This window comes from Dermacentor silvarum, chromosome 1 (assembly GCF_013339745.2).
Source record: "Dermacentor silvarum isolate Dsil-2018 chromosome 1, BIME_Dsil_1.4, whole genome shotgun sequence".
Taxonomy (NCBI): Eukaryota; Metazoa; Arthropoda; class Arachnida; order Ixodida; family Ixodidae; genus Dermacentor; species Dermacentor silvarum.
Window position 1 is genome coordinate 254808584 of NC_051154.1, and position 24564 is coordinate 254833147.

At 47.1% G+C, this 24564-nt stretch overlaps 1 protein-coding gene across 1 annotated transcript; it reads right to left on the bottom strand.

Moving 5' to 3' along the window:
• Positions 1 to 860: 860 nt before the first annotated feature.
• Positions 861 to 24306, bottom strand: LOC125942604 (uncharacterized). Its single transcript, XM_049660793.1, has 4 exons — positions 24300 to 24306; positions 9845 to 9991; positions 1587 to 1708; positions 861 to 1188 (listed from the first exon to the last, which is right to left on the bottom strand). Exons 1-4 carry the CDS (start codon positions 24304 to 24306, stop codon positions 985 to 987), a joined length of 480 nt encoding a protein of 159 aa, XP_049516750.1. The 3' UTR covers positions 861 to 984.
• Between the last annotated feature and the right edge of the window lie 258 nt (positions 24307 to 24564).

Below are 24564 nucleotides of genomic sequence, written 5' to 3' on the forward strand. Positions count from 1 at the left end.
ACTCCTTTACAAAAACTTCAAGCTGGGCAAGCAGGTTTACGATTCTAAGAGTCATACTCTCCTTAAACGCACGCGCTTTCTAATTTAGTTCAACCAGTCCAGCATTGTCCTCGTCAAACTTGTGCGTATTTGGCTGTTTCTTCTGCTCACTGCAGTCGCAGAACAGCTGACTACTCGCTTTTAATCTACGTTAGGTGGGGACACTTCGCATTTATCGTAAATCATCCGCCTTGGCTAAACTACATGCATAGCACACAGCCATTAAACATATAGCACCGTTATATGACTGGGGATTAATTGCAATGAACGCTCGACTGCAAAAGTTTTCTGCGCGAAAAGAAGCTCAGTTCTCTGGTTCAATATGCTGAATTTCCTGGTGCAGTTGCAACTAGGGCTAAAATTTAGACGAGCAAGTAAGGGCTTTGTACGACGACAAACCGCTCATTTCTCATTCGAAGCTGGCTGCGACGAAATTTCGTGTTTTTCTTTAAATTCTGAACACGTACGTTGAAAAGCTTTACGATTGGATGTACACTGCTTACCAACCGTCGTGGTGCTCCAGTAGGCACTATAGGTACCACTGTAAACCTGTATTCAACTTGTCACAATAGATGTCACCGCCACCCATGATCTCGGGCTTATTATTCCTGAGGCGCACAGAGAAACCCAACACCTGGGAACTTAAAGCAACTTCTAGCAGAAGTATACAAGCGCATAAATGTGATAAACTTTAGCGTTTATTTTATTTCACAGGCAGAAAGGTAGTCATGATAACGCCTAACGTTTATAGGTATTCACGACGCATTAGCGTCCATGTCTTGATCCTCCATGTTTAAGCTGTCACCAGGCGCTTCTCTAGCGATGGGACGACACTGTACGTAATTCGTCCTTAGTAATAGTGCGTTGTTGTGAATGCGTTAGTGGTCTCAGCTCCAGCCGACGATGCAACTTGACCGCGACCAGTGTTCTGTTTGCTTCAGAAAGCTATTTTACGCACGTGCTATGTAAGCAAGCCAATCCTGTCGGCTTTCCGCGCACTTTCCGCAGCGGTGGGTAGCGAAGGCTGTCGTCGTTAGGAGACTGCGGCCTCCTGCCGTGTATATGCAGCTTCCGAGACGACAAGCTGCGGTCGGTACCGCGGTAGACCCACTTGTACGGATGCAGCATGATGTCATCCGTCTTGCGTTCCTGCGGAAATGGAAGTGGAAATACCGACTCCCGATCACAGAAGTATGAGGTGGCGTATTGATATACGTACACATGTAGGCTCAGGCAGAACGGGGTGCCATTTACTCGCGCAGCCGCTGGTGGTTTGAACCCAAGGACGTCGATCAAACTCATTCAAGTAACAACGTGAACAACGCACAATCACCTGTTTTCTGTCACCTCTTACCACCGCCACCACCTTTGCCATGCACCTTGGCATTAGGAACACAGTTTTTATGCTATCCCGGTATCTTTGCAGAGCGCAAAGACGCCGCCGGAGTTCACCGGAAGGTTATCACATAAAACTGGTGAAACCATTGCGCAGTGCGGGCGATTATCTAGCGTAATGTACGTACAACATAATGTCCAAGGATGCGCACCTGCACGAAGGAGACCGACTCTCTGGAGGGCACCACAGTCCGCAGAGGACTTGTCAGTGTCAGCAGGCAGCAGAAGGACAGCGCGACCACGATCACCGGAATCACCACGGACGCCACGTACACTGTGCACACATACGAACATTGGAGCCGAGGTTATGGCGCCAGCGACCCCGAAAAGAAATGAGAGCAGTTGGGCAAGCTGGTGTAGAAATTAAAGTCGGCACAGAGGAACAAAATCGCATCTCACCCTACGGGCAACCATGGTGGGATGCGAAAGCATCGCGGGGTGTGCGCATCGAGTTTCCGTTTCGTTTCACTTGACAACACAACCCAATGAAAGTGAGAGTGAGAGAATGTATTGAGAAGAGAGGAGACGTTTGTACGGGGTTGTTGCGTCTTTATTTAGAGATCGTACGTGATTACTAGCGTCGGTGCGCGCGGTATCTTGAAGACGATGGCTTTGTGGTCGGTGAAGTGTAGCGTCAATGGGTCTTGCTGCAGAGGGTCTAGTTTGAAATTTGCGAAGACGAGGTCTATGCACGTTCCCCTGAGGGTGGTGGGTTGCTTGCGATCTTGGGAAATGCATCGCAAAGAGTATACGTCCTTCATGTGCTGCACCAGCCAATCGGTTGTCAGTATGTCTACGTTGAAGTCCCCTGCAGTATGAAGGGCGCGTGTCTGTAGGTCTTGGTGTACTCTACCATGCTCCTTGCGAGATAAAGTTTGACGCTTTCTCTTGAGATGTTGGGTTTGAGATACAGCGTCAGGATGACGATGTTGTTGTCACCGTAGACGGGTAGTCGGACGGCCGAGTGCTCTCCATTGTGCCTTTGAGTGGTGACCGGTAGGTCTAGGTCCTTTGCGTTTGCGGTGAGAGTGCGTTTCACGTATACGGTGACACCACCGACTTCCCGTTGCAACTAGCGCCGACGTGGACGTTGTTCATGGCGTTTCGCACATCGTTGCACAGAGAGAGAATGACGGAAGCACAGCGAAAGCGCGCGCTTTATACTGCGCCGCGACACTTGCGCCGCCTACCGGCGTACCCTTAGAGAGTGAGAGAGAGTTATATGCATTGATTTGCTGCACCGCACCTGTGGCGGATAGGGGGAGAGGGGAGGAGGAGAGCGTACACCTGCGTAGGAAAGGAGAACGAGGGAGAGTTGCGCATGCGCAGTATGGGTGCGCACGCGGCAGAACGGACACTGCCCCGAGCATAAGATGCTCTCGCATCTAAAACACTGCCACAGATGCAGAATTCTTATCCAAGTCACTCCAGCGTATGGATAGGATGGCGCGATTCTAACTCCGCGATGGCATGTATTTCAGTGAGCTTCTAGCAAAGGATGAAACTTAAATGCTGCTTATCGAAATTGATTTTAAACAACAGATACGTACATGCAGGGTGATACAAATTCTCTGGATCACTACTTCAGGGCTCCTTTGTATTCACGTTTAACCACAAAGCGTTCACTTTTAACCACGAAATGTCGATTACATGCGGCCTTCCGTCTTCACATATTTCACCGATGGATGTTACGCAAAACCACCAACGCCACAGAAGAGACGACGAGTCATCCGTTTCTTTCTCTTTTATTTCAAATTTACAGTAATTATAAAATAAGCGGCATGCCTAATGATTGCACCTTAGGTGACAGCAACGTTTTTCTGGACATCGAACCTTCCTGTTGTTGCAATAGTTCATTAAGGTGTGCAAGCTTGATCAATAAGTACAGCCTTATTTGAGAAAAGCTATTATATTGCCAGATGCTCGCATGTATAATTGACTAACATGTGAACGCATCTAGTGTCGAACAAATTTCCCCCCCTAATGAGCATTGAGTTAGGAAAGCCTTTTCACGTGAGATCTAACTGACCTGTACTTTAATATCAGCAGTTACCAACATACCGATTGCCTATCCCTTAATTTCGCTAAGGCGTTTGATCGTGTTGCAAGCTTGCGACTGATTTTAAAATTAACACTGACTGGACTCATCAACGTTATCATGGCTCCTTAATTTTCTCGGCAGCAATTCGTACTTTTTATTCTTTATAACGTTATCGTGTCGCAGAAAGGGTGTCGTAGAAGGGCTCCGTGTCGCAGAGAATCCGGTGTCGGCGTCCCGTGAGCGACAATTCCCGCATATATAGAGGTAAATGCATATGCCACGCCTCACTATATGAAATGCGGTATATGCCGGGTATATTGCCATACCATCATATCACTGAAGTTACTTACCTTGTCTTACATTCTTGACATAGTTATTCATCGGAATTTTTAGAATGGCAGCCCACAAACAAATCTCATGAAACGAAACACCCACAACGCATGCCTTTTATGTGAAATCTTCTCAGACTGAAATACTAAAAGTGCGAAACAATAACAAGACCCTGAAAATTACATAATTTGTTTGGCGCGGCTGTGAGCTACCGCCGGAATCGTGTCACGCAAGAGGCTGCGTTTCACCAGAAAGCTCGCCTTGGTGCATAGCGTTCGCCCCAGCGTTTCTCGATAAACAATACGGTTACATAAGTTGCAGTTGCCGGGAAGTGTGAGGCGCATTCAGGGATCGTTATATGCCATTTCGTTCCACTCTTAAAGGCGAAGCTTATGCATCGTACAATTTTTCATTTATTCGGTATGTTACAAACTATCCAAAATAGGGCCACTCAATTTAATTTCACGAAATTGCTGACATCGATTAAGCGTTACGCAAACTAAACTTGACATTTTACTTCAGCTATAAGCCACCTGGCGTGACATGACCCGATTATTTCACAAATTTTCATGTGCCAGTATGCCGTCATAAGTACATCTTAACTCGTCTGTTGGTTGTAATGGGGATTACATATTCACTTAAGCTTCGCGCGAATTTACGGGTATAGCAACGTTTTTAAATCATCGGCACTTCAACGTACTACGTCGAGTGACCTCTACAACGAAATGACCTGTATAACGAAGGAATAATGTTGCTCCAATTCTATTGGGAAGTGTGCGGTACATGACAGGTATACAACAAAGTGACCTGTATAACGAATGATTTCGGAGGCCCCAAGCACACCTCGTTATAAAGGTGTGCGACTGTAACTGCAGACTATAGTTTCGTCGATGCGTTTTACGTATGCTGTTGTATCGGCCGCTGTGTCGTAGTGCGGGCTATACAGTGCGCAAGCGTCAAGTTTTCTTTCTACCTCCCCTTTCCATTCCCTCTCTCTCCTGGATTACTGTATAACTACCCTGCAGTTGACAATAAACGTTGCTTTTTTTCTGTCTCGTTCCCAGGTGTGTACGTACGTTCCGTTCCTGCCGTGGCATATCGACCGCGGCTATGTTACAGTGGCGACGAGTCAAAACGACACCCACGTCGTCAAGGCAGACCCAGACACCCCGACCCTGAAGACAGCCGTGCCATAGGCTTCCATGGCCTTCCAGATGCTCCTAAGCTTCGATGAAAGCACATATAAGTGGAAGCCGTACCTGATCAAAGTGGAGGCGCATTTCGAAGCAAATGGCATCGCTGAGCCAAGTAAGAAGAGAACACTTGTGGCTGCACTGAACACACAGACTATTAAAATCCTTGCCGCAAAGGTGACTCCCCGCGCGCCAAACTCTGAGTTATGACGAAGTTATCAAAGCCTAGAATAAATACTATGACCCTAAGCGGAACGAAATTGCGGATAGCTACAAATTCTTCAGTCGTTGCCATCTGGAAGGAGAATCGATTCAGGCTTTCCTCGTCGAGATCCACCGCATTGGAGACAACTGCAACTTCGGCAGTTGCCTTGACAGGATGATCCGAGATAGGATTGTCTGCGGTGTACGCTCAAGTGCAGTACGGAAACAACTCCTGGCAAAGAAAGAGCTAACGCTAGAAGAAGCCGAAGCGATAGCATTAGCTGCTGAAGCCGCGGAAAACTATGCGCAAAGAATTTCGTAAGTAGTAACGCCACTATTGAAAATGCAAGCGCGTCGCCGGCCAACACTGAGAGAAAGCGCCGAAAATGCAGAGTGTCGGCAATGCGGAAGATGTGGAAGCTTGAAACATGACGCTAACAGCTGCGGCTGGGCCTGTTATCACTGTGGTCAACGTGGACATCTCGCCAAAAATGTGTCCCAATCGCCCCGACAAGCAACTCGGGGCTGCTGCACCTGCGCCTCAGGGCCAAACATTAACAGTGCAGAAAACCACGTCGGAAGATTCCTATGAAAATGCTCATATCTGTACTTTGCTGTCGGCGCGAACGAAATGTTTCGAGCCGCCAATTCGCCACACATTCAATTGGGGCGGTGTAGAACTGGCAATAGAAGTAGACACAGGATCACCAGTATGCGTCATAGCGCGGCAGGTTTTCGATAAGCATTGCAAACACTGGCCAACACTGAAGCCTTCACATCTGAAACTTTCGTGCTACGCTGCAAAGCTGCCTGTGTTAGGCGAGCTTCAGCTAGCGGTTGCGCACCAAGGTGTGTCAGTTGAATACACACTCATAGTACTAGACTGCACCGGACTAAGCCTGTGCGGGCGAGACCTGTTAACCCTGCTGGATAGGGCTGGAGTTCCGGTACTGCAAGTCAGTAAAAGGGAAGTGCCTGTGACGGTAGAAGCCGTCAGCCACATCAACGCCTTACGCAGTAACAATGAGGATGTCTCCTCGGAGAAATTGGGCCTGATGAAGGGACCCCCAGCCAGCTTGCTGCTGAAGGACGGTGCGGTTAGCAAAGTTTGTAAGGCGAGACCGCTTCCGTACGTGCTCCACGACAAAGTGGCAAAATAGTTGGATCGGCTAGTGTCACTGGGCATAATATCGCCCATAATATATTCGGACTGGGCGACCCCCATAGTACCAGTGCTTAAAAAAAGATGGCACAGTCCGGATTTGCGGGGATTATAAGGCCACCTTGAATCATGCTTGTGCACTTGAGCAGTGTCCTCTTCCGGTGATCGAAGACATGTTCGCTTCGTTAAGCGGTGGTGAAGTTTTTAGTACTCTCGACCTGAAAGATGCCTACAACCAGGTGCCACTAGACGAAGCTTCACGCAAGCTGTGCGTGATTAATACGCACCAATGGCTCTTCTGTTACAACAAGCTGCCGTTCGGCATTTCCTGTGCTCGTGCGATATTTCAAAGGAAGATGGATACCATTCTTGCGGGCCTGCCTGGAGTTCAGGCATACTTAGATGATGTGCTTGTGTCTGAAAAGGCGGCAGACAACGGAGCTCGGCTGAAAACAGTGTTGCAGCGATTTCGAGAGCACGGCGTAAAGCTGCGATATGACAAATGCAATTTCAGCCAGCTATTGGTTACTTATCTGGGACACTGTGTATCGATCGTCTCGGTCTTCACCCGACGGAAAAGAACGTGGAAGCTATCATTAAAGCACCGAGCCCTCGTAACGTGAGTGAGCTGCGTTCGTTTGACGGAATGCTAACATTTTATTCAAGGTTTTTGCTGAACATGTCAACCGTGTTGTCCCCGTTGTATCAGTTACTGGAGAAGAATGAGCGATCGCAGTGGAACCACCCCCAGGAAACTGTGTTCATCAAGACGAAACAGTGTCTCAAGGATGCCGAAGTGCTTGCCCATTTTGACCCGTTAAAGGAGCTGAAACTAGAGTGCGGCGCTTCCTCGCACGGCATTGGCGCAGTACTGTTTCACACGGTAGGCAGCGCCCACAGACCGATCGGATTCCGCTCAAGGACTCTCACGAAAGCCGAACGGAATTACTCACAGCTGGAGCGTGAGGCGCTGGCGCTAGTTTTGGTGTCACGAGATTCCGAGACTATCTTTTGGGCCGTGAATTCACCTTTGTTACAGACCACCAGCCTCTCCTCGGATTGTTAAGGCCCGACCGCCCGACGCCCTCTATGGTTGCAGCCCGCGTTCAGAGTTGGGCACTATCTCGGAGGATATCGTTACAAACTTCAGTATACTCCCGGAAGGCAACTGCTGAACTCGGACGCCCTCAGCAGGCTTCCGCTGCAATCACCCGGTCCCATTATGGAGACCCAAGAGCCGCAAGAGTACGTTTTTTCTTTGGAAAACCTGGAGGAAGGCACAGTCATGACACGAGGGCTGAAGGACCTTACAGCCGTCGACTCGACACTAGATCGCGTCAAGCATTACGTGCTACAAGGTTGGCCTAGAAGCCCGAACGGCCTTGAGCCGCGCCTGGCGGTATTTTTTGACCGTCGACTTGAGTTGTCCCTGGCATATGGGTTAATTTATTGGGGCTATTGAGTGGTCATACCCGATGGTGCGCGAAAACGATTGCTGCAGCATTACATGCACCCACCAAGGGTCTTCGCCGATGAAATCCATTGCGCGATCGTTGTTTTGTTGGCCAGGCCTAGACCGAGAGATTGAGGAAATGTCGGCTCAGTGCAAGTATTGCATCGACAATTTGCCCATACCACCAGCCGCTCCACCGGCAAGCTGGCCACAAACGTTTGAGAAGTGGTCGCGCATCCACGTGGATTTTGCCGGACCGATAGAAGGCAAGATGGTGCTTGTGCTAATCGATTCGCACACCAAGTGGATAGAAGCGCTTCCTCTGAAGCAAGCTACCACGACAGCTACAATCCACTGTTTGCGGGGCATATTGAGCCGATTTGGCGTGTCCAGAACGATAGTTTTCGATAACGAAACACAATTCACTAGTCGTGAATTTACAACATTTGTCGAGACCAACATGTCGCACGTTAGGACCGTCCCCTTCCACCCGCAATCTAATGGGGCTGCCGAAAGAGCTGTCCGAACGGTGAAAGATGGTCTTCGGAAGCGGAGGGAAGGCAAATTGGAGCACAAACTTGTGCGTCTACTGCTCAATTACAGAAGGACGCCCCAGAAGAGCGGGAATTAAGTCGCCATCAGAGATGCTTTAGGATACCAGATTAGATCGCGCCTGGATACCTGTTTCCCGAACGGTAGTAGAGACGCAACGTTTGACAGCCAGGAGTGGCTGCCCCAACTAAAGAGCAGTGTGCACGTTCACAACTATGGGACAGAATAGAAATGGATACCAGGACATGTGACATCTACATCTGGGACCCGAATTGTTAGAGTAGAAACACCTGGAGCAATTATCCGGCGGCACGTGGACCAGGTACGTCTTCGGACTCCAGAAACACAGTCACCCGACACTGCGGAAGACGCGCGCCCGGATGGCGCTACACTCAGGCCAGAGGAATCCGCGTCCCAGCTCGATGTGAGACTGGAACCGTTGCGTTGGCGCCTGCAGTCGGGGATCATCTTGTTGACGGCGCCTTCCCGGCACTTACGTCATCCGGAGCAGTAGTGCCAAGTGAACCCGCTCAAGTCCTACGACGCTCGACGAGGAAACCAGTTGACTGATTTATGGAGGAAGAAGTGTTGTATCGGCCGCTGTGTCATAGTGCGGACTACACAGTGCGCAAGCGTCAAGTTTTTCTACCTCGCTATGTCCCCTTTCCATTTCCTCTCCTGGATTACTATATAATCACCCTACAGTTGACAATAAACGTTGGTTTTTTTCCAGTCTCGTTCGCAGGCGTGTACGTACATTCCGTTCCAGCCGCGGCTATGTTACATATGCCTTCTAGGTTTTTTCATTAAGGGTGAGCGAGTTCATCTTGTCGTACTTCTTCCTATAGTAATTCTACTCATCTTAACCCCCTGCCAATTCATCTCGATGTTTATGCCGGCGTGTAAAAAAAAGAAAGTAAAAAAATATGTGCTTTGAGCTTGGTTGCCCTTAAAGTGATTAAGACCTTCCACTTTCCGGCATTCTTTTCAGCAGCGGTGGCAAGTGAGATCGGTCTATTAGAGAAACGAAGATTTCGGAGGAATTGTTGCAGAACTATTTTCGAGGCGGGCGAATATTTCGGTGTCGCGCCAGAGCTCTACAAGTATTTTCCCGCGTACATTGTTTAAACTTTGCAGTTGCTTTAGCATACTTAGAAATTAAATTCGGGTACGTTACTTGCGAAAACCACGATATCTTTATGAGGCACACCGTAATGGGGCATTTCGGATTATTTTTGACCACCTGAGTTTTCTTTTATTTTTAACGTGCACCGAATGCACAGCACACTGGCATTTTTTGATTATTTTTTTGCGTATTGCTTGCACCGAAATGCGGCCGCCGCCGACGGGATCTGATCCCGCGACCTCGTGCTTAGCAGCGCAACGCCGTACACCCACTAAGCCACCACGGCAAGTTACAGCGTCCGTATCGCATTGTGGCAGGCTACGGTATGCTTTCAGACCGCGGGGCTCACCGTAGTCGAGGGCGACGAGCCTGTAGCTGTGGAAACGCGTGGGCGTCACCTGCTCCGCCTGGCTGTGCGGTGGAGACGGCAGCACGACCAGGACCAGAGCGCACACGGCGTTGAACTGCGCAGAGTGCCACGACAGTGCCAGTGCCGCTCGGCGGGAGAGAAGGAAAGACGTCCGGGTCAATGCAACGGGCCGCGAGACGAGGTCTAAGCGGTCAGAGCGATTACGTCATAAATGAACTACTGTTTGGTCTATAGTTTGATTTACATGAGCCTATAGTATGACAGAGCTGCGCGAAAAAAAAAAAAAAAAAAAGAACGCCGACGAAGAAGTTCGAGCCAGACGAAGTGATCAATAGAGGCCGGATCTTTAGGCATTAAAGAAGCGCGTTTTAGGCGCCAAAAATAGGGAGGCAAAACAACGTTTTAGGCCTCCAACGTCGTAAATATAGGCACAACACATTTTTACATAAATGCAAATAATTTGAAACGAAGACGTGCGTGGCCTATATCTATGATAGGAAAACAAGAAATGTTATTGTCTATAAATTGGCTTCATTCAATAAGCACACTGCTCATATTCATGTTCAATGGTCACTGTACTCGAGCGTCGCATATAGTGAAACAGGAATGAAAAAGAATACTTGAAAGCTGGCAATACTGATTAAAAAACCCATACTTTATGTCTGCCTGACGCAATTAAATTAAGACACAGCAAAGACAGACAAATAACAAATGGAAGAGAGACTACGATTCATTAAGAAATTAGCATGTTCTTACATGATGACTGTTACGTACAACTCTTCGCAATTTCCTCATATACAATGACATTATCCGAATTTTACAGGCCAGACGTCCGAACACTGCCAAATACACTTCCGCCCATTTGAAGTGCACATGTTTGAAGAAATCTGTTTGGAGAGCACGCGGAACGTATAGTCTAAGAATCACTGTGAAGATTGTGGGAACAATAGCAAACCACCACCATCTCCAGATTTTTGGATTCAAAATTGTGCTTGTTGTCACTGAGAATGATCTCGTACGCTGAGAAGGAACGCCCGACGGCAGTGAACACCTTAAAAAGTAAATTCCAAACAAAACAAAAGCCGCGTGCACATCACATTTTTCTTTCTTCTTTTGCTCTTCACTCTCCTTTCCCCTGATGGTCCTCCGCGGTTTCGCATTCGCCAACCGCTCGCGCAATGTCAGCACGACGGCGTATGCTGGCCGGCGCGTCCCATTTCAATGCTGCCAGCGGTTGTTTTCCGGGAGTTGGTTGAACTAAAGGACTGGGTTGAACCCCATAGAGTTTCGAACAGTCAATGTTTCCCGGTAACATGAATAACGGTCTCTAACTGCACTCGAAAGCGAAACTTGAGGCTAAATAGTGTTCAAATAGGCACCGATATTGAAAATAGACATTTATAGGCATTTATAAGCATTTAGGCACAAACGCCAAAATAGGCATTTATAGGCACTATAAAAACACTATAAAAGTCCTTCTTAACCTCTAATTCATGCTCATATATCAAAGTGGGGTGATAGAAGTGCAAGGAACAAAACAGGCATTTGCCTAAAATTCGGTCTCTACCGAGGGGGCCGTCCAGCGGGCCAGGGCCATTGCCGAGGATCTCGAAAGATTTTTCTCCGGCGATGGACCCCTGGCAGCCTAGCCCCGGGCACCAACAGCCTTAACCGCTGGACAAATAAAGTTTATTCCTATCCTATCCTCTAGTGATCAACAGTGGCTGAACAAGGGGACTTGACTTGGTCAGCCCTGACCAACACAAGTCCTCTTGTCGAAACGTTAGCTCCAGCCTGAGAAGTCCCTTCTTCAAACACTTCATCGCTGACGAAAAATGGAACATGTATTAGCCCTCGTATTAGCCCTCTAAACATTATTGCCTTAAAGACTCAAATTCGGGTCTGGTAGGGTAGGGAAACAGAGAAGGAGGGCAAAAGTCCAAGCTTAAGATATGAATGTCGGCAAGGACGAGTTTGTCGTGCCCACAATGATTAAAAAAGCCCTTACATCCAAGAGAATGATTACATCAATGATTATTCAGTTCACGTACTTGTGACCCTGATCATTTCAAGTGGTTTTGTTAATGAAATTGAATCACACTTCAGTGCAGCAAACATTTGACTGCTTCAGGTTAGGGGTTCAGTGTCATGTCCGGCTTAATATACATTTACTCTAACTAAATACCGGATAACCTATATTCTAGTTGACATAAAGTGGAAAAAATGGAGCAGGGCAGGCCATGTAATGCGTAGGATGGATAAACGGTGGACCATTAGAGTTACAGAATGGATACCAAGAGAAGGGGAGCGCAGTCGAGGACGACAGAAGACTAGGGGGCAATGAAGTTACGAAATTTGCAGGCGCAAGTTGGAATCAGCTAGCGCAAGACAGGGGTAATTGGACATCACAGGGAGAGGCCTTTAGTGGACATAAATATAGGCTGATGATGATGACGACTAACTATTCCGGTAGTACACTTTATTTGGACTTGAAACACACGCTGAGCGTCGCCGATAGTCCCGATACATGTTATAGATTAGACACGCGCGCACGGCAACATACAGCGCGCTACGATAGCGCGTGAAGGAAATAGCGTCCGCGGCGTCTACTATCAGCAGCGCCGCATGCAGGTGGCGCGGCTGTCGCAAAGCTCACTGCGTATGCCATACCGACGTCAGGGCCGGTATAATGTAAGAATTCCTCTCGCTCGATTCTATTCCTCTTATCCACCGTTGCCGACTGGGCGATCCCGGTGATACTAACGTAGGGCGTACGTGGATTCAGGGATTGCAACGGCAGGAGCGCCGTTGCGATCTCTGCGGCCACGCGTAGACAGAACGCTGATCGAACCACTGACGAAACGCGAGAAGGAATAGCATCGGAATGAAATCGTTACATTATCCCGGCCCTGGTTGCCGATATGCTGTAATACTTCATACTCAGTTATAAAAAAGAATAAAAGCCGATATAAGCGAAGAAGAAAACGCCAAGCCCCCTTACCTGGTTGACGTACACTTGCGGTTCACGACATTCCGTTCGCTGCGTCAACGCCGTGGCAATTGCGCAACCGAGAGGAATATTCTGGAAGAAATGTTGCATGCGTGAGATGATTGGTGACGTGCAGAATAGCGTCTGAGCGTGGTTTAATACCGGGTGTTCAAGTCTCTTTAGCTAAACATTAAAGAAGTAATAATGACATACTTCGTAAACGAACGCGATGAGCGGCACATCTGTTCGCAGATTCCTTGAGAGATATTTCTTGTGCGCTTAAATAACTGAACAATTAAGATCAGTTAGGTAAATAAATTTGACGTTTATTTTGGGGCATAAGCTGTATCGAGGAAAACTGTAGACCCCACTTAAAAATACCTTATGTATTCAAACACCCTGTACCATGGCGTCGTCTGGGAATGCGACCGACCCCCTAACCCCTGCCCCGCACAAGAGCAGTGGGAAACACAGCTCACCAGCCTCAACGATATGATGACCGTCGTCAGCTGGTAAACAGGGCAATACAGACGGCCAGGCCACATGGCTTCTAGGACTAAGGGGGACATCCCCAAGGAAGGCTGACCAAACAACTTAGTCGGCTCTCAATAAAGTTCAATCATCCTAATGCAGTCGTTTACGCAACCCACAAAAGGAGACCATGCACATTTCATCGGTGCCCTTTTCGTCAACCCATGTGTCCGTGTCCTTTACCCGTGCTTTTAAAATCGCGAATCTCCTACAATTCACTGAATATTCTGTTTCGGAAATGAACCATTACTGAACCTGGTCCCTCGATTGTAATGCTGTTAAGCGCATTTTTACTCAACAAAGTGCATGCCGGGGGCAAAGAAGTGACCAGACCAAAAAACTAGCAAGCCAGATCAGCAACGGCGTTGTAAAGATGAAGCCTTCTGCCGAGTGTTTCACGTAACTTGAACCAAACTTCGAGAATACATAAAGTGGTACAGATGAATAAGACCAACGGTATATTGTACATAGCCGTCGAGTTACTCAGACTATTAAATTGCGATTAGTTAGTTAATTAGCTACGTTTATGAATATTTTTGAATATACGTTTTAGGGCTAAGTCGTACTTGAAAAGTTGTTGAGCGTGCTCAGAAGCACCCAATGAAGTTGGGTGAGTAAGTGTAATGAAATTTATATTCTGGGGTGTACTTGCCAAAATAATGCGCATGTACGTATGAAGACCGGGAAAACAAAAGAACAGAATGACGTCATGGATAATCACCTACAGTTTATACCTCTCATACGTCCCCCCGTAAAAGCAGATAATCTGACTACTCCAATCGACCCTCGGTACCCTCTGTGCATGCATAAGACACGTGAGCTGTCTTGTGTACGTCACACGAATGCAAATACTCTCGTACTTAGGCTTGTTTTCGTTCATTGTTATTTTTCTGTCTTGTCCTCACCTTGTTCTCCCCATGTATCGTGTTACCGCACTCATAACGAATCTTTACCACCTATCCCAGTTGTCAGTTCAATTGTGTGGTATTTAAAGCGCTGAAGAATGTCTAAAAAAATTATTCACTAAGACAAATTTTTATATGGTTAAACATTTCAATGGTCACCCAACCAGAAAACTGTCCGCGCGTGAAACGAGTGGTACCTAACTATCCTTACTGCAACAAATAGACTCCTTCAAGATTGTATTTCTCCATTAAAGTAAAGCATTCTTTCCTTTCCTCCCCGCGGTGTGGTTCGGTTGGTTCCTAGAAGTTGTTTCGCATTCGGCGATAGAACGACCGTCGCTAGTCCAGAAACGGATAGCACTGAATCCTCTTTATTTTGGTGAAACGCGTTTCTTTGTACATTTCCTGACCAATCACATACGAGCAAGCATCGGCGAGTGCAGCAATCTTATCTGAAGTTGAAAGCGTGAACTAAAGGGAGGCGCTGTAGACATAATATCGAGAAAAGTGGGCATATCCCGGAAATAGTGTACCTAAAGCTGGGCCGATCGCTGAGACCACGTAATCTGCGCCAGCGTTTGTCGCGTGGTGGGGGATATCTGCATTTTGTCATCCTGCCATGAAAGCGTGCACATGTTCGCTATGCTGCAAAATATGGTGGAGAACGTGCGCGTTTCCGCAAAGCCAAATGAGACGCAAGTTCTGGGAGAGGACACGAACGTGAAAAGTTCACTGTGCGTACTTGAGAAACGTTGGTTCCAACGAGCCTTGCATTTGCCTTCATGAAAAAATCAGCACGAACCACGCATCACACAACATTAAGTGGTTATCTGCAATAAGGCCGCCACGCTTCTACCTTGATATCAGTATCATACCAATCACGGCGTGACTCGAGCGGTGTGCTGATGGGTATATATATGTTTGTGCGAAGGGTTGCGACGGTACTTACTTGTTACGCACCGTTTATTACGACTGCTTGTTTTGATTGTCTCTTGTTCCAAAGAGTGTTGCTGCTCTGTCCACGAAAAGAGAAAGGGTAAGGTGACGTTTTACCGTAACAAAGAGCAAAGGGAAAAGAAAGTCGGATGCAGGCACAAAATTTCCGTTACCCACGATTAACACATCTGCGTAGAAGTAACGTGACGTATCGCAGAGTGCACCAGGAAACACAAATTCCCTATTGCTCAAAAATCGGCTCAAGTAGACCTGCTGGTGGCACGGATTAGTAGCAAGGGAAGATGGCCTATCGAGTTTCATTAGAAGAACGAATACACATTGTGCGCTTATTTATAGATAGTTTGCACATACGTCATCGCGGACGCCATCTTTAGGTACCAGCAGCTCGAGAAGCGGCGTAATCAAGAAACATGACAGCATTACAGCACGACAGGCACGTCTTGCGTCGAACTTCAAAGCGATAACAGTGATAAACCTGTGAAAAACAGTCAACGTCAAAGCGATAAGAGCGATAAACCTGTGAAAAACAGTCGCCGTCAAAAAGTAAAACAGAGTGCGCGTGATAAGACGGTGCACTGACGTCATCGTAGCCGCCATCTTTAGGTACTAGAACGGTGGGAGCTGCCTCGGTGACGTTACATGAAAACTCTATAGAAGGCGTACCTCAGCGGGGAAATTTACCGCCGAACCAATACGAGATTCACAGATGCGGAGAGCAGTGGGTGTCCCAAGGGCCACGACTGAGGATGAGGACCGCCTGATTACTGCCGCAGTCGTGGATGATCCCTCTCAAAGCGCTGAGGATATCCGCGAAGCGCTCTCGCTCACGGTATCGTCCGACAAAATGAGAAGGCCGAATGAGCTTGGGCTACACTGTTTCATAGCAGCTCAGAAGCTCAGCTTTTCAGACAGCCAGTTGTTTGGAAAGACTTAAGTTCGTTATAAAAGATTGTACAGCAGAAGAATGGGTCGAAGTCATCTTCACGGACGAATCGTGTTTGGCGTCCACTTAAGTGCAGGTAAGTTTATATATTTATGCATAATTCATGAGTGAAGATAATTGCGGAACAGCCAATAATTCTGCATCACAGATAAGTTTCACGTAAAAGTGCCCAGCTTTTTCTGTAGTGATGGAATGTTTACAACACTGATTAAACTTCTTTCATAATTGATTATTCTAAAGCTGCCAATGTGATTTTCCACGGTGATATGATGATGTGTGAAATGCCTCTGCTTGCTTGGCTTGCTTGGCTTGCTTGGCTTGCTTGGCTTGCTTGGCTTGCTTGCTTGCTTGCTTTGCTTGCTTGCTTTGCTTGCTTTGCTTGCTTTGCTTGCTTGCTTATTAATTATGGTCGATTAATTATTTTATTCGATTAACGATTAATCATTCATCCTTTTAGCCTTTAATCAATTAATCGCTTTCGATGCAGGGTTTTTCATCGATTAATTGATTAATCGAAATTTTCGCCGGACACTTTCAAGAAGGCTGAAACGCCGTTATCGACTTTTGTAGGATGGATGGATGGATGTCCCATGCCCTACTTTTGTAGGGCCCTATTTTAATATTTGAGAGGTGGAACCAGGTTTGAAACACAATTGTATAAACGTTTGATAAAGGTAATCATTACCTTGTTAATGATTAATTATAGTTGGCACTAGTGGCTTTTGACAAGATCACCAATATATGTTATAAAATGGCACTTAGCCCAGAATGAAAAAAAATTGTCGGCCTTACCACTCCTTGAAGATGGTTAACCAGCGAAGCTGAAACGTGCGGCCGCGGTATTAATCACTGGGTTAATCCCTAGGGTTCATTAAAGTATTTCGCAATTATGAGCTATAACCATTGGACAAATAAAGTTTATTCCTATCCTATCCTATGAGGTTACACACACGTTCGGCTGCGACGGGGAGAACGTCAATGACGGTATGCCCGCAGTTCGCCGTTGTCGCTTGCGTTCGATGTCTCGAGTTTTCTCGACGGCGTGGTTAGCAGCATTCGTCCGCCACTGCCGCTTGCGGTTCTTCGAAATCAAATTGCTTCAAAAATTAAATCTGTCCCTCACGTAAGACAATAAATGGCTCATACCCCCTTGAGATCATAGCGCCGTATAAACGCGGCCTCCTCATTACGACGACAGAAGAGAAGTGAAATTATGTGCTGGAATGATTAGCGGCTACGCAGTCAGCTATGGAAGCAGACGATGACGACGAACGCGGGAGCAGTGGCACGAGTGCAAGCCGAGCACGAGAACGAGCGCAACCCGAGGGGCATCAACGAGCCAGCTGCGGAAGAAGACGACGCTCGAGCAAATGCTGATGATTATTGTTTTGTGTACACAGGCGATTTCGCCTAGCCATATACGATTTCGCCTATAGTAGGATACAACTTTAAAAACAGCAGTTGGCAAAGAAGGCAGACGGACTGCGCGGGGTTGTGTTACTCCGCCAGCCAATCACAGAAGCACACAAAATCGTCGTCATGCGACGTTTTCAAAATGGTGTCATACTTGATACGACTCTACTTGACGTACTTGTACTTCCCACTATAATAGTTGAGTGAAATTTTATTTTTATGGTTACCGCCTTATTTAAATAACAGGGAATCTTTGAAGTACGAACTATTTGCAGCCTCGCGGAGGAACAGTGGCTGGTGGTTATGAGGGCGTGGGCGGGGCTTCACTGCAGACTTAAGGTGTATTCGACTATAGACATATAAAGCTTCTCTTTATTAAGGTACATTGCACTAGTGAATCCCAGCACTGTACAGTTAAAGAAGAATTAAGAAAAATGGCAAAAGTGAAAGGTGAAGTTTAACAGAAATATGCAAGAAATTGCAATGTACACAGGGGAAAAGAAAGTCAGTGGTTTAGGATATTAAACCACATAATTTTTTTATACAGAGCGAAGGAATGTCAATTGGCTGGCATGTTTGGGCGAAACCGACACCTACTTTGAATCACAACCAGCATGCGAGAGTATAGAACTCCATCGCTATGAAAATACATGGTCTTAGCCGGCGCGAATTCTGTGAAACATGTTTAGTGGACTGGGAGTGGCACTACGATTAACGACTGGGTTGCCTTGAATTGTGAAGGCATTTCAAGCCTCCGCCTGGCGTGGTGGCGTGTGCGATGGGGGGGGGGGGGGGGGGGGGAGGAAGAGAGGGGAGTACGCTCAGGTTGGCATCACTCTGGACTCGGAAAGACAGTCGTCAGTCGCTCTACCCCAGCCGCACAGACACTGCTCGTGGGCCGCCATTCCAGTACGATTTCAAAATTGTCGTGCCACTGCTGTCGAACTTTTGAAAACGATTAATCGAACAGGCCTAATCGATTACGTCGATTAAATGAAAGGTGGACATCGATGAAGATTCATCGTTTTGCGGGATACTTTTAATCGATTAATCGATTAATTGTTCATCGATATTACCAAGCCTACTATGTATGTATGTATGTATGTATGTATGTATGTATGTATGTATGTATGTATGTATGTATGTATGTATGTATGTATGTATGTATGTATGTATGTATGTATGTATGTATGTATGTATGTATGTATGTATGTATGTATGTATGTATGTATGTATGTATGTATGTATGTATGTATGTATGTATGTATGTATGTATGTATGTATGTATGTATGTATGTATGTATGTATGTATGTATGTATGTATGTATGTATGTATGTATGTATGTATGTATGTATGTATGTATGTATGTATGTATGTATGTATGTATGTATGCATGTATGTTGTGCTTACATTTGACAGCGTTCTTAAGGTACCTATATGTGTTGATTTCAGTAAAACTCATAAGTTCAGGGTATCTAGGCAGCATTTTTCTGTATGTGCGATCGAAACCTACAATTATTGGCAATTAACGTTGGCGGGTTGACGACCAATAAACGATGAAAGTAGGTTTGTAAAATTCACTCATAACAGACGGCAATAAACGCAATGCGTTATGCAAAATCCATGGCGCGATGCGCGAGATATAATGCGCGACGCAATGGCGGTATGGCGATACCGCGAACTGAGAATAAGCCTGCAGTATAAGGGCGCCGAGCCGGCTGATTCCGCGAGTTTTTCTTTTAAAGCGAAGCTTTGTGCCTCTACCAGCCAAGGGTTCTGTCGTGTCCGTCGTTGTAAGCAAAAAACGATCCCGACGAACCGCTAACAATTTCAGGTATAGCAGTATAGCTTACTTGAATTCAGGCATTCAGCGTACTACTAAGCACTCGTTTTCGCAAGAAAAACCACAAAAAACAAGCTTCAAAGTGATGAGCCAACATGATGGATGATAAGGGCTGCGGGAAAACAACGGAAACAGGCTCGGCGCGGTCCGTAAGATTAGATTGCAGCTGTTGCAAAGCTTATGCAGCTGCTTGAAAGAGGGTTGACGTCATTCGAAACCCTTCCAGCCTAGTAACTGCTTCGGTTCATTTTCTAGACTACACCACTATGGGGTAGTCTAGTAGTGTATATCACACCGATCATAAATCACTAGTGAAGATTGTTGTGAAGTAAATAATAAAAAAAAGTTGTCGCAGTTTCACCTGAAAGGCGAAGCATCAATTGCGATAGCAAATTAGTAGAGAGCTATACGGAGTAAGGATAGTAGTTTTATCAACTGTATAAACTTGGACATGCAGCAGCACTGGCAACACGCAGAACTGTTGTCGACGCCGTCGGCGTTTTGCCCGCGTTCGCTCAAAATGCGTGCGGCGTTGGTGACTGTTGCCGGAGCCTCTGATATAAATAGGCACTTGGTGCCGCAGCTAAACGTCGCCTCCCTTCCCTCCCCCTCCCCCCTCCCCCACGGCCTCTCGCGCATCGGAAGAAGGCGCGTTTGCTCTACATATATGGTGATTGTAAATGAGGAAAGAGACGCCTACTTCTGCAGCCCTTAAGGGAGCACGGCACAGAACGCGCGTTTGTTCTCCGCCGTGCGTTCACTCCCCGTGAAAGCGCGCGCCCCTCGCGCCCTTTCACTCGCACATACAGCGTTCGGCGCGCGGCGACGATTTAATCTCCATTGACGTCATACGGAACCTCACGGCGACGGTGACGGTGACGGCGACGGCGACGCCGACGGCAGAAGTCTGCTTTTGAGTGTCCATATAATTGCTATCGCAATAATAATAATAAAGGCCGTGGTTGAAGTTACGTTGTAGTGTGTGAAATATCAAGTGCGCCGCAGTCACCGTGAGGGTGGCGTAAAAAGCTTCGCTTTCCAACCACCTTCACAGGGTGGATTGGCGGTCAATTTTTTTGGCGGCGCTACCTAGCGCTACCCCGTTGACAGCGCTTCTACCAGCCAAAGCAGTTGTTACAGCCGCGGCGATAAACAAGGAGAGAAAATGCGAGGCAGGTGCGTCATTGGCACCGCGCATGCTCAGATGTGGCCTATCCCTTTGTAGGTTCATGTATATTTTTCACACGATAATATAAAAAAAAACGGCTGTGGTATATGCATATAAGCCGCAAAGAAATACTATAAAACAAATTTCATCAAAATCAAGCCAATAGTTTATTAAAAAAGTAGGACATATATGTCCCGCTGACCCATGAGCGACTTTTCAAAAGTGGGAAAACATTGTCCCACTGACTCTTCAAGGCACCATCTTGCGATTACTTCGCCGTGTTTTTTGCATGAAATGGTCCAAAACATGTGGCGCAGAGGGGCACTTCACAAGTTGCGCAGAGGAACTTTGTGCGCACCTCACTCCCAGCAGTAGAACACCACCTACACCGGCGCCTCTTGGGAACCTCCATAGGGTTGTGGTCTGTTCCCGCAAACCTCCCCTCATCGCATACACCAACCATTTTTTGGTCATTTTTTGTCCTTTCTTTTGCTATCGATAGGGTCGAGTACTGTTGTTGTCCCTGAATTTCTGCCCATTTATCAAGAGACGGCCAAGAACGACGCGGAAATACATGTAGGAATTCATGTCATTGCTTGCTGCGAGTTGAATAGATGCATTTACAATTGCTGCATCAAAAAGAAAATAGAACATCCTATACCATGATTTCTTTGAGCGTCTGTCGGTGCGGTAGGAATTTCTCTTTTGATCATACTTGTCCACAGCATTCATCCAGCAGTTGTAATCAGCAATTGCCTTTGGGCATGTGACACCGATGGATGATCCATTGGACAGTTCGCGTGACACCACCTCATTGTCTTCCGGATAGTGAAAATTCGACAGCACATGGACGTTTTTTGTGTCACGCCACTGATAAGCTTCAACTGGGCCTTTCGATCTCCATATGTAGTCGCCCTTCTTCAATTTATACATAGTTTGCACGTGACGTCATATCCGCCGCCTGCCCCGACCGTCCGCCATCGCTAGGCATGCACCTCGCTATTAGCCGCTGGTCCGCTGCGTTTGTGTTCGGCGCTCGCTTCTACGTGTCAGCGCCGCATGTTTGCTCTCGTGAAAGCTTTGCAATGGCAAAAGTCAGGAGCCCTGAATTTTGCCCTTCCTACATGGACAAGCTTGTAGGGCCGACGCGGGCTTGCTACAAGGAAAAGGTCGGAATGTGCGACGGCGTGGACCCATACTAGCTGCACGTTGACGTGGATACCAGTTCAGACCCCGAGGTGCTCCCGGCCACGAAGTACGTGGATATTATTAATTATCTTGTGCCGTCCACGAGCTACGTCACGCTGAACGAAATAAAGGCTTACAAATCGCTGAAGCCGCACAATTACTTCACGAGCGGTTGGGTGAGGAAGGTTGCAGCGAAGCGCCTGTCGTCGGGTCTTAACATCGTCCTCGGCGAGGTGACTCAATGAAAGCATATGTTCGTTGGCGCGCGGCAGAGAAAACTATCTCAGTATTTTTTGTGCTGCTCCATTCAGGGACAGCTTTCTTGGCACAAAGGTTCAGCTATATGCACTTTTTCCCCAAGCTTCAAAACGTGTGTTCGCTTCTTTCTGCGAGTTTTGGTTTACAGTTCGGTGCATGTCCGTGCATGTGAATTTTGTTGCATTAAATAGAAGTAGCCCATTATATTGAAAGCATGCAGACATTCAAATATTGCTTAGCATATCGCTAGGCGAAGCACACATACCAAGAAATGACGATGCGAAGCAGTTTGCAGGCCGTTAAAGAAAATTGGGGTTTTCCGTGCTAAAATCACGATCTAATTATGAAACACGCGGTTTTGGAGGGTACCGGGATAATTTTGACCACCCTGAGTTCTTTAACGTGCACTAAAACACAAGCACACGGGCGTTTTTCAGAGCGGTGAAAGCGACCATGCGTGTGCGAGCAGGCGGTCACCAACCTATACGGGGGTTTTCGCTGCCACCCTTTTACGATCATGCGTGATGTCCGGTGTTTTCGCGTGTTATATACTCGCCCGAAACAAAGTGACGACACGCACGTTGTTCGGGTCCTTCCGATTTATCCGGAAAAGCCACAGGCACTGACGTTTCTCCGACAGAATTCCTCTGCGTTCACACTCCCATGTTATTACTTTTGGTGCAGACCTACACTTGGTTCTGCGTAGCTCGGCTTCGCGGCAGTGGTACTTCTTGTGCGGCAACCGAAAATCATGCAGATTGGCATGATCACGACGTGAGAAGGAACTTCGGATCAACAACGTGTCAGCGCGCGCAGCGTGCTGCATCACGCTTCCGCAGGCGCGCAGTTGCCTAAAGATGGCGAACAGGCGCGCGGACCGGTGCGGAAGTGACGCGGGTGCAAACTATGTATATTGTCTTTCTTGATTGCCTCGGTCAGATCTTTCCTGTTTACCCGCAGAGTCCCCACTGCAAGGATGCTCTTCCTGGCAAGGCCTTCCATCAGTCTCGTAGACGTGAAATAATAATCAAAATAAACTTGACCTCCATGCTGTATGCTGCTGGAAAGCGAGACGAGTACGTGTTCACCCAGACCCAGGTCCGATGGTCGATTTGCATTTTTTCCTTCGTAAACTTGAAATTCTAACAGGTACCCGGTCTTAGAATCTGCCCTACAACACACCTTGTAGCCCCCTTTTATGGGCTTAATTGAGTGGCAAATATTGCTTCATAGTGGACCTGCCTTTAAAGGGAATCATGCTTTCCTCTATAGCTTGGTGGGGAGAGGGAGTATACTCAGCTTGAAAAAATTTGTTGAGGGCGTCGATGAGCAGACGTACCTTGACAAGCCTATCATAGTCCTCATACCCTGGTTTTTTGCTTGCTCCTGTCATTCATGTGCAGGCTGTTCATGATAGTCTGAAATCGCCTGAATGTCGTCACTGGCGATATTTCGGGGCTATGAAAAAAGCCGTCACGGCTCCAGTAGTGGTAGAGATGGTGCCTTGGAGAGACACCCATCAGTAAAAGCATACCAAAGTATGCCTTTAGTTCCTCCATGCTCAGAACTGACCACTTGCGTCCGTACTTTCGGGCACCCTCGCGATTTGTGTGCTCTATTATGACATCGAGAAGGTCATCGGTGAAATAGAGAGCAAATGCTTCAGCTGCATTTGTTGGCACTTTTGAAGAAAATTGCGGATCCCATATCTTGAGGCTTCTAACAATGTTCAAAGGTTCCGAAGTACTCCACAAACTAGGCTCAACTTCCTCTCCTTCGGACTTGTCGCTACCTTCATCCCTCAGCTCCGAGGTGTCAGCTGGTCGCTTCGATTTTCTTTTTTTTTCTCTGCAACCTTTTCCGCTTCCTGGCTGTCTGTGTATCGATGTCGTCGCTCTCCTTGCTGCCTTCCGCCGGCCTAATCTCAGGCACGAAATCAGTCACTACTTTCGGCCTCATCGCCACTGGTCTCAGAGTCACCGGGAAGGCTAAAGAACAATTCCAAGGCCTCTTCGGGCGTAAGCGAGGTCCCTGCAATGCATTAAAGCGTACGAAATCAAGAAAAAATATTTCTTTGCACTATTCACAAAAAGTAGGCTTAGCGAAAAACTTGGCAATTCTGCCTATGACTGTGCTTCGATACGTTTACAGCTCGAGTTACTGCACAAATATATGCAAACCCATGATGATTGGAATCTAGAATGATCACTCTAAAAAACCGCACAAAGAGAAACTTACCTGGCATCTTGAACGGCAGCTTTTTTTGCGCTGAACGAGAGGATATTCAGAAGCTTTCCTAAAAGACAATACAAAGTTCAACGTTCAACTGATTGAGGCACTACTGTCACCTGTCGAAGTCGAAGTAAAACAATTTTTCTTGAATTTATAATGACTAACGTTAGATGGCAGCATTTTACCGTTAAGCTGCCTGCAACGGGTGTTTGTAGAGAAATTTTTTTCTGCACAAGGAAAAGTGGGACGTATGTGTCTCGCTGACGCACAA

Coding starts and splice junctions, on each gene's coding strand:
- LOC125942604 (XM_049660793.1), bottom strand. Junction 1,709..9,844: donor GCTCGTCGCCCTCGACTACG/GTGAGCCCCGCG, acceptor ATGTGTGCACAG/TGTACGTGGCGTCCGTGGTG. Junction 1,189..1,586: donor AGTCGGTCTCCTTCGTGCAG/GTGCGCATCCTT, acceptor CCATTTCCGCAG/GAACGCAAGACGGATGACAT.